This window comes from Falco naumanni, chromosome 2, assembly GCF_017639655.2.
Source record: "Falco naumanni isolate bFalNau1 chromosome 2, bFalNau1.pat, whole genome shotgun sequence".
In the NCBI taxonomy this organism is placed as follows: domain Eukaryota; kingdom Metazoa; phylum Chordata; class Aves; order Falconiformes; family Falconidae; genus Falco; species Falco naumanni.
The window spans coordinates 92,359,921-92,370,452 of NC_054055.1; the positions used below are offsets into that span (position 1 = coordinate 92,359,921).

At 43.2% G+C, this 10,532-nt stretch overlaps 1 protein-coding gene across 1 annotated transcript in view; it reads left to right on the forward strand.

The window, feature by feature from the left end:
• MAP3K15 (mitogen-activated protein kinase kinase kinase 15) overlaps window positions 1-10,532 on the forward strand; it is an 87,261-nt gene that overhangs the window by 75,699 nt on the left and 1,030 nt on the right. Inside the window, exons 20-28 of the mRNA XM_040582567.1 lie at window positions 1,298-1,481; window positions 4,028-4,205; window positions 4,900-5,068; window positions 6,772-6,957; window positions 7,281-7,386; window positions 8,423-8,633; window positions 9,481-9,593; window positions 9,763-9,860; window positions 10,454-10,530. Of these exons, the coding sequence (XP_040438501.1) occupies window positions 1,298-1,481; window positions 4,028-4,205; window positions 4,900-5,068; window positions 6,772-6,957; window positions 7,281-7,386; window positions 8,423-8,633; window positions 9,481-9,593; window positions 9,763-9,860; window positions 10,454-10,530 (1,322 nt within the window). The remainder of the gene's footprint in view (window positions 1-1,297; window positions 1,482-4,027; window positions 4,206-4,899; window positions 5,069-6,771; window positions 6,958-7,280; window positions 7,387-8,422; window positions 8,634-9,480; window positions 9,594-9,762; window positions 9,861-10,453; window positions 10,531-10,532) is intronic.

Here is a 10,532-nt window from a genome sequence, read left to right on the forward strand (position 1 = left end):
GTTTTACAAATCAGATAAAGATGCTCCATCAGACAAGGTAAATCTATAGATGTTGTATCCTGCCAACAGGACATAACATCTATTTATTTGTTTATTTATTCAGTTCATTTATTAAATAAATAAATTAGATTGTGGAGGTTAGCAAGTTGTGTATGTTTGTGTTACACATAATGTCAGATATGTTACATGCAGGAAATACTGGGTTTTCAACGTGCTTAGAGTCATGGTTTGGAAGGCCTTAATACATTATTAGCATTTTATATTCTGCACTAATCATTCAACCAGAAGCAGACTGCTCAGCATTTTTTGCTTCAGCTTGCATAGAAGCTGAACCACTATTGTGAGTGCCTAATGGTGCCACAGTGTGTTAATGCAGCTGTATAATGAGATTATTGAAAAGCAGCTGGCACTTGTTTAACTGCTGGGCTATCATCTCCCTTGGGGCCACTGTCTTTCTGCTTGTTCTTGAGAGCCTGTTTTATGTAAAGATGCTGAGACTACAAGCCATAATCTTGCCAGGTACATGCCATACAATGTACATGTGTTACACAATTTTCTCTTCAAAACATCTATGCCAGATTGGCATTAGAGAATAAGACGGCAGCGAAGGAGCTGGAAAAATCACTAGGGAGCAACCTCTAGAAGCTCATTTGTCATTACTTAAAGAGTGGGGGTCTTGTCCAAAGATTTAACATCATGTGATTTTTTTTGCAGTTAAATAATGCTGAAAAGCTAGGGAAGGCATCTGGCCCGAGTGCCAGGGGTGGTGACAAGGTCTGGCAAGGTCACTGTGAGCATTAGTACAAGGAAATTTGGCAGCAGCAGGAGCAGAACAGGTGCAGGCCTCCGGCAATCAGTGCTAGAGGAGGAAGGATGTTATTCCTCTTTCTGGGCACAAATGTGCTGGAGGAGTCAGCAACTGAGAGACGCAGTACTGGACAGGGGTGATGGGAAGCCTGTGCAATAGCTGGAGGGATTTGTGGCTGGTGGGAGAAGCAGCATTTAAGCACGTCGTGTGGATAATGTCCACATCCCAAGATTGCCTGAAGGCAGATGGTTGGATACATCCATACATTGACATTTTGTGTAATACCATATGGATATTCATACCATGTTTGCAATGAAGTAGAACAGGATTAGAACCTTGTTGTCACTTCACTGCTTTGTGTGGGTATCTGGATCACCCCTTTTTCCATGAGACCCAGAGCAGATGTGAGAGGTCATACTAAAAGCTTTGGCCCATGGTCTCCTTGCAGTTGTTTAGTAAAAATAATTTGTATTTGTGTTTTACTTGCAGGTTGGGATGTTTAAAATTCATCCTGAAATTCCAGAATCGGTGTCTGCTGAAACAAAGGCCTTTATTTTGCTGTGTTTTGAACCTGATCCTAGTAAGCGTGTTACAGCATCTGATTTGCTCAGAGATTCCTTCCTGAAACAAGTAAACAAGGGCAAGAAAAGCAGAATTGCCTTCAGGCCTTCAGGTAAGGAATTACCAGCCAAATCCAAGTCAACATCATCATTAAGTGTTATATAAAAGATTGGAATCATTAAGCACTCTCTTACAAAGGACATTTCATGTGCCAGGAAAGCAGCAGGAACTCAACTGTTAACAGTGCATGTGATTTGTGATTAGACATATTTAAATCTAACAATTCCCACAAAATATGGTGGCTTGCTTATTTTGCATTTGCTTGCTAAAACCTCCCAACCCTATTTTTCCTCTCCCCAGATATAAATGCCTTATTTATAGTAAATTAAACTTAGAAAAATGGCATTTGGTGAAGACTTTCCAAAGGAATTATACATTTTAGATTCACAATGATATACACTTCCAAGATCTGAGTTTTGTAGAGTAGGTGCTTGTTAGGTGTCTGTTAGGTGTTCAGGTCTACATGGGTCAGTGTTTTCAAACTTGATACGGAACTTGGAAATTTGGCACATAGTTGCTGAAGTAGCTGTTTAGTGGGTTTTTTACTCTGACTAGCATGTTCCTCCTGTCTGCTCCCCCCCTCCAATATGTCAGCCACTTTCTCAGTGGTAAGATAATAAACTTTAATATAGACCTGCCAAATAAATTGTTAGTGTTTGAAGGAACTGTCCATCAAAAAGAGGCAAAAACATTGGCCTTGCTGCTGCTTTCCCCTGTCTGCACGCACACATGCACACACAAAGAGGAATTGCTTCCCTCTTTGAGCTTTTTTCCCCTCAGCAAGGAACATTTGAAAGAACAGAATTCTAAGGGGAAAACTAGAAAGGGATTTATAACATCTAGCTGAATTGGTTTCAGCAATGAAATGGGCACCTCTTGTCCTGAGGGGCATTGAGAACTGCGATCCCTGCGGTTACATGGGGCAAAGGGAAAGCTCACACTGCTCGGCCAGGGCGGTGGCAGCCAGGAGCTATTGGCAGGCTGTAGCCTTCTGCCCCACTGCAATGAAGTTTTCTTGTGGCCTTTTCAGCCCTTGCCTGAGGGCATTTTCCAGAAAAAAACTGCATGGCATTAGAAAAGGTGGAGCTTGCCTTGTTAGCTGCCCTGGGAGCAACAGGCTCTTCATCAAATACCTGGGCAGGTGCAGCTGTCTTCTGCACCCCCTGCCTCCTCCTGCTTCCCCCTTTCTTCTCTTCTCCTGCTGATTGATGAGGTTATAGAGCTCCTTCAGATGCCCTGAGTGAGGGTCTGGTGCTGCAGGGTTAAGCACTGAGCTGCAGCAAGAAGCAAGTTCAGTGCCGGCCATGGACACGAGCAGAAGGGACAAAGGCTGTGAAACCTGTTTATGGGGTGAGGGGAGGGAAAGGCAACGTGGCTGCAGCGGGATCTGCACTTCACTGTGCGGGAGCTGGGGAAAGGTGTGCTGGCTGCGGCAGCCACCGCCAAGGGCCGTTTGGGGGTGTAAGGCAGGTCCTGGCCCAGCAGTGGCCACAATCTCAGCTACAGCTGTTCACTCTGTCTCCTCCCTATACTGTTTCCCTCACCACCAGTTTCCTCAGCTTTGTCCCCATCTTTTCCATCCTGTCTCTATCCCTTTTTTCTTTCCAGTAATAAAGGCAGCCCCGAGCAAATCTCAGCCCTTACTCTCGGGACAGCAGCTTTCAATTTTCTGTACTGCTGAGATGCCTCGAACCTGTTCCCACAAGGTGACATAAATTGTTTAATTTCCGTGACTGTTTAACCTCAGCCATTTGAACATCAGTGGTGTACCATGGAGTACGTCAGAGCTGTCTGAACGACTTTTAACTTCTAGCTCTCTTCCTTCCCCACCTCCACATAATCTGTAGTGACAAGCATCAAAAACTTTTGTGATATTTTAGCTCCATGGTTGTGTTGCATTCTGAGTTGGTGGAACTTCTTTCTTACCTTTCCTATCACAGAGCTGCAAACTGGCAATCAGGATTATAGCAAGCTCTCAGTATCTGTTATTTTTTTATTTCTTCTTACTTTCAAGATGAATTGGAAAGAGGCAAGAGATGTCCTTCAGGCTAGTGCTGAGAGAAAGTCCTTACTGAGGGCGAGGGAACATGTGAGTGAGGCAGATGCCTCTGGTGTCCTAGAGGGAGTTGATATACGTCCATTAACAGATGCAGACAGAGGTGTGGAGGGTGGGGAGCAGAGCGCTCTCTGCTTAGAGATATGGCTGTGGTGGAGCAGCTGGTGGTAACCTGCTGGTTTGGTTCAGGCTCTTTAAACAGCTGTATATCCCACTGTACCACTTTGTAAGACTGGCACCAAAGGTGAAAGTGTGTATGTATAAGTGTGCGTGCGTGCAAGAGAGGATAACAAAATGGCATTTCATATGAGCATAGCTGCTTTGCCGTCTTTGGGTTCAGCAGTTAGCTCGTTCACACATTTTATTGCTTATGCATACAATGATTCTGAGTTGTGTTGCTGCATTCTATCAACAAGGTTACCTCTCCCTCAGCAGTTTTGCAAAATGATGTCTTGATATCACTGAAGATGATCATGGCTGTTTTAAGCACATTGCCCTATTCTGCCTTGTTCTGTTACATGTTTTACAATGTCTGTTCATAGATTATAATCGTAATACATCCCTCCCACTGCCAATCCATGGAGAACAGGCTGGCAGTAGCAGCAGTGAGCATGGCTCTGTTTCACCAGACTCTGATGTACAGCATGACATGTTTTTCGAAAGACCAAAGAGATCCACTTCAGAGATTCAGGCAAAGCATCCCATTTCCCATTTACTAAGGTAAAGTATTTGCTTGTCACTCGACACCCATGAGGGATTATGTGGATTTAACTCATATTTTATTTTATCTGAGGGCAATAAAGCAGGTGTATTAAACAGCAAGCGAGTTGCATAGCAAACTTACCAGTTAATTTAAATATAGTCTATATTTAATTAATGAACAATGATTTTTATCCTTAAGAGTTCCATGTATTTATACACTTCCCCCCCACCTCCCAGTGACTGTCAGTTGTCTTATTGACTGAGTGGATATGGATTCAGGAGTTAGCTGAAGAGCTGACCCTTCTGTGTACTCATGAAAAAATGTGGGAAAGGGGCAGCAGAACGAGTTTTGCTGCTCCGAGAGCACAAAGCGATACTTTAAAATTAGTATGTTACAGTATGGGGCCAGAAAAAATGAACAGTTATCTCAGTCCAGGGTTTTCAGCTTTCCTCCCCCAAACTGAACTAGTGCTGTGTGACATTGATGCAGGATGAATTCAGCCTTGCGCTTTCGGCTTCAGTGAGGCTTAACGCCAGCTGAGTATTTGAGCCATCTTCTGCCTCAGAATGAGTGTTTAACAGTCTGATCAGTCCACTGCTGTAATTTAAGTCGCTTTTTAACCTCCAAACTGTCCCTGCTCGCTTCTGACAGTACTACAGTGTTGCTAATACTGAGGTCTCTCTTGTGCATGTGGCCTGGTTGCTGACACAGCGTGCCTGATGAGGCCTCAGAGGACAGGAGTGCTTCTCCTTCCATTGAGGATAAAGATTCTGGTCTGTTTCTGCTGCGGAAGGACAGCGAACGCCGAGCAATCCTATATAAAATCCTTAAGGAAGAACAGAATAAAGTTGTTTCCAATTTGCAGGACTGTATCGCACAGGTAATTTCACTGCAGCTCTCCTTTTCCTATGTCAAAAGGAAAATTACAAGCCAGGTAGTAGTATTCCTTTTCTGAAAACTAATAAACAAAGGTGCTTGGATTGTTCCTTCTGAGTATCTTTAATCTTTGAGACCTGTAACTGTGTGAATCATTTACTATTGCCTGAATGGGTAGCAAATCCCACCGTTTGACTGCTGCTGGACTCTTGGTCTTTTCAGAGGTTGTAGAGCTGAGTACCCTGGGGGTAGGGTCGTTTTGATGTTATGTTTTGTTTTAGCTTTTAAGGATGTGGAAATGGAACACTCGGTAGTAACAGGAATGATTTGCTGTAAGGATAGAGAACTAATTAACAATTTTTAATTCAAAGCATATGTAAACTAGATGCCAAGAACACAGTATATGAATCTTAAAAAAAAGCTAAGGTAGATTTTGTGTACAGGGAAGAACTGAGTGGGAACGATTAGTGACTGTAAAGAGGAGCAAGAAAAATCCTATGTTCAGTTAACCCATAGCCAGGCAATGCCACACACCAGCAACAGAGTTGATTGCTCAGCCTTTCCTTCTTGACATCTGCTTTTAATGTGCCACTGATGTTATCTATCCTTACCAAAGCTATAGTTTTTCACCTGGACTGTATCCACATAAAGGGGAGCCTGCTGACCCCTCTGGTGGTATCCCTGGCCCGCCGTGGGTCTCGGCACAAAGGCACGTGCAGCAGCTCCAGCCAAGCCTGGCGTGGGGGCAGCCAGCTCCACCCGGCACAGGGATCTGCTTCCCCCCAACGCCTCGCTTCCCCTGCAAACTGCCTGGCGGTGCAGGTCAGCTTGCCCCACACCTGGGGGGCTCCTGTAGAGCTTTACAGACCGAAAGAAAGGCCCACAAACTCAGTCTGGGGGAGCAGCTGGACTAGATTTCTGCTCTGAGCTTAAACTGCAAAATACTTTATAGTCTCACAGGGGACTAAAATTTATATGTGAGATCTTAGTCAGGAATAACCAGGGCTTTAAACATTTTCCAGCATAAAGGGTCGTTTAGTAACAGCAAGTTCATATCTCAGTCTCCAGCTGTTTTCCAGCACTGCTAGAATTATCTCTTTTTCATAATTTATGTAATACTTCTCCCTTCCTTTACCTTTTAATCACAGAGGTGATTGTTCTTGCAGGCACTTGGATGGCTTTAACTGTAGGGGGTTATGGACTGCAAATCATAGGATGAATGCTTGAGTCCTGTCATTGTGTAATCTTAGACCTTTTTCTAACTTACAATAAATCCATATATAAACATATCTTTTTTTGCCTAAGGAAATAAAATGTCTGCATAATTGGATACAAGTCCAGATTCAGCTTACTGAAAGGATAGCATCCAAAACAATTGGGTCGCTTGTTGACTCACTTTTCATGGAGGAGAGCTGCCCTCTGCAGTACGTTGCAGAAATGCGTAGATATTTTCTGGAACCTCTTCCCTTTGTGACAGCCACAGTAGCAGGTTTTTTTTTGGAAATAGGAATTACTATTAAAAAAACTCTTAATTAGAAAAAGGTAGAAAATAAAGGCTTTGCAGAAACAGAAGTCCTGTGATTTCTGTGCATCAGTGTGAAATATACACAGACAAAGCTACAAATCCTAACCCTAAAAAAACTACTGCTACTGATTAGATGTTTAATGATTCTGGGATTTACTTGATATACATTATCTTTTCTCCAGAGCTCTGAAGAACTGCAGCTTTCAGTGGCGCACATCAAGCAAATTATTGGGATTTTGAGGGACTTCATACACTCTCCTGAGCAGAGAGTGATGGCTTCTACCATATCCAAGTTGAAAATGGATTTGGACTTTGACAGCACTTCCATCAATCAGATTCATCTGGTGCTGTTTGGATTTCAGGATGCAGTGAGTTCCTTGCCTAGTGCAGGGGGAGAGGAATTCTTCCTGGACAGAGCTCGCCCCAGGGGTTTGCAGCTTCCCCCCTCTTCCTCACTCCTCTTCTTCCTGGTACTGTAGAGGGGCTTGAATGTCACTGTCTGGGTGCAGTTTGAAAGCTCTAGCCTAAAACTGTCAAATCTGTTTAGACTTTCAAAGGTGGGAGGGTTTCAGTGACTCAAGCAGTTGTTAATTTATAAAACTTCATCTGACTACTGGAGAACAAGATCCTCTTTTCTAAGGTGTAAACAAATGTTGCTTGCTGCTACTTTTACTTGCTTATTTATTTATAGGTGAACAAAGTGTTAAGAAATCACTTAATAAGGCCCCACTGGATGTTTGCAATGGATAACATAATTCGCCGCGCAGTCCAAGCAGCAGTCACTATCCTTATTCCAGGTAAATCAAAGCAGCTGCAAATAATTAAAAAAAAAAAAGAAAAAGAAAAAGGCTGCTGTTTGCGTATCAAAGAGTTATAGCAAAAGGAAGAGTTTAGATGTTTAATCTGTTAGCATGCCATTAACTGCATCCCATGTGCCACTACATCAAAGGCACAGGGTCAGAATGTGGTACAGAAAGAAGTGTTGAGCTGGAGGATTGCTGCTGTACTTGCAGTACAAAAGCACGTAATGAGGAGATAACCAGTGGTTCTGCACCACCCCTGTGGTCCAACCATGACAAAAGAAAAGGCAAATTAAATTCAGTCCAAGCCGGACCTTTTCTAGTAAGAAAGAAAATGACTCTGTACAACATTTTAATGATATCTAAGGTGGGTAACACTGCACAGGTCTGGTTGTGTTCTGAAAAATAATTAGAGCTGTGGAACAGATGCAGAGAAGGGAGTGCATTAATACAAGGAGGAGTATGATTTTGGCCTACAGATGGGTAGTAGGAAAAATCACCACCACTGAAGAGGATAAATAACTAAAAACTGTCTAGAAATAAGTCTAAATTGGAGACTTGCAAGTAGATTTGTAACTCTTTGAAATGCTGAGCACCCCTTCTACTATGAGAATGTTCTGCAAGCACTTAGTGGTGGTGAGCCCTTTCAGTCCAAAGTTGCTATGGCTTTTAAGCCGAATCAGCCAAATTTTTTAGGACTTTCTTTGTAGGAGGAAAAATCGCAGCTACTCTTGGTGGAAAGGGTGACCACTTGCAGCAAGTTCTGAGAGAACTGGGGTTAGAAATGTTACATGGAGAAGAGGAAGGCTTTGTAAACTCTTTGTTCTAGGGCATTAGGGGAAAAGAGTTTTTTTTTAAAAAAAAAAACCACAAGGGTTTCAAGGGTTTCTCATTAATACATTTTATCGTCATCTTATTAATTTAATCAGAAATGTGTTTGTCCCCTCTACAGCTACCTACCTCTACTGGTATACTGCAGCTGAACTGACTTGTCCAAAAAAATTCTTGTTCTTACACTGTTTCCTTTTACCAGAGCTTCGGGCTCACTTTGAGCCAGCATCAGAAACCGAAGGTGGGGACAAGGACGGTGATGAAGTGGAGGACAGTTTCCAGCCCACTGAACAAAACGGGGCTGAGGATCCTGCTGTCACATCAGGAGTCAGCACCCTTAGTTCTGTGGTGTCACATGAGACACCGCAGCAGCTTAGCCTGGAGTTGGGCAGACTTAAACAAGAGAACTTAAGGTAACCTTCCTACAGACTGTGGATCTTTCAGGCAGTCTTTGAAAAGCACTCAGACATTGCTTTCTGCAGTGGCACATACACACATAACATGAATAATGCTCACCTATTATGATTGCCTTGTGATAAAGCAGACCTTCCAGGAACACAAATGGATTCAGAAGACACAGGCAGCACTGGAATGACAACTCAATACGACTCTTATTTCTGTGTAATTAATTTTTTAGTTGCAGAATGTCATGTTGAATTTCTACTGTTAAGTAATTAGGGTAGTGCAACTGTGTCAGTCTCCTTCCTACTTCCATGGCTCCCTAGATGCCACCTGACACAGTGGCAGTGCCCTCAAAGCTGCTTCTGCAAGGAAAGACACGAGCAGCGCTCTCCTAGCCCACGGCCAGGCTGCTCACAAGCAGAGCTCAGCAGAGCTCTTCTCCTCTTTCTCATGGGTTACATTTATAGGCTGCTGCCAGTGCATTAACAGCTGAGGGTCCCATCCTTCTTTATGGACGTGATGTAAATCTTGTGATCAGGAAGTCCCTGGTAAAACATCAGTGTTACACTATTCAGCAGTAACTTACAGTACAAAAGCAGCAACTCTGCCCAGGGAGGCTGAAAAACAATAGGAACCAAGTTTACAAGCTATTTACTAAATTCTGCAAAGATGAAGGCCTTCAAGCATCACCACTAAGTGACTCTCAGCCAACCAAAACGTTGTAAGCCATAAATTATGTTATTTAAGACAGCATCTCTCAAGTGTCTCTGTCCTTTGGTAGTAATTAGAAATGATATTATTTTTTACCTAGGCTTACTCTCAGTATGGTTGTTTTTGATCTCCCTCATGTGCTAACAGGCTTTTGGAAAACCTTGTTCAGAAGGAGAGAGAGTATCAGGCCCTCTTACGACAATCTTTGGAGCAAAAAACTCAGGAATTACACTTGCTTCGATTAAAACTTAAACCCGAAGGTATGAGAAGATACTGTATACTTTAACAGTTGCACACAAATGTATGGGGTCATGTGTTTAAAGGATAAAAGACCATCTATTTTAACTTCAGTAGTCTGAAAACCATCACTTTTGCCCTAGTTATGAGTATTATAGGTGTATTAACCTATACGTTTGTTTTCTGTTAAAGACTCCCAATGGTCTGCAGCAGCTTTTAGAGAGAATGCAGATCCTGAGCTCATGAATTGGCTGAAACAACAAGGAGCGGACTTGGATGCCATTAAGAGGGTAAAAAAAAAAAAAAAACAAACCAAAAAAATCACCTTTTGAAAGAAAAGGTTATTGTACTCGTACGTACTGGAGCACTGTGTTCAGCTCTCGGGGCCCCAGCATAAGAAGGACATGGACCTATTGGAGTAAGTCCAGAGGAGGGCCAGGAAGACAAGAGAGCTGGAGCACCTCTCCTGTGAAGACAGAGAAGAGAAGGCTCTGAGGACACCTTATAGCAGCCTTCCAGGACCTAAAGGGGGCCTACAAAAAAGCTGGAGGGTGTCTTTTTACAGGGCCAGGTAATGGTAGGACAAGGGCTTCAAACTGAAAGAGGGTAGATTTGATATAAAGGAAGAAATTCTTTGCTGGGGGGGTGGTGAGGCACTGGAACAGTTGCCCAGAGAAGCTGTGGATGCCCCAGCCCTGGAAGCGTTCAAGGCCAGGCTGGACAGGGCTTTCAGCAACCTGGTCTAGTGGAAGGTGTCCCTGCCCAGGGCAGGGGGGTTGGAACTAGATGGTCCTTAAGGTCCCTTCCAACCCAAACCATTCCATGAAAAGTAGCAGTTTGGTTTCAAAGAAGACATTAATTCAGGAACAAATTTGCCTTTTAGTTTGCTGAAGAAGATTACACACTAAGTGCTGTCCTTAATGATATCACTAAAGATGATCTGCGGTATCTTCAACTGCGGT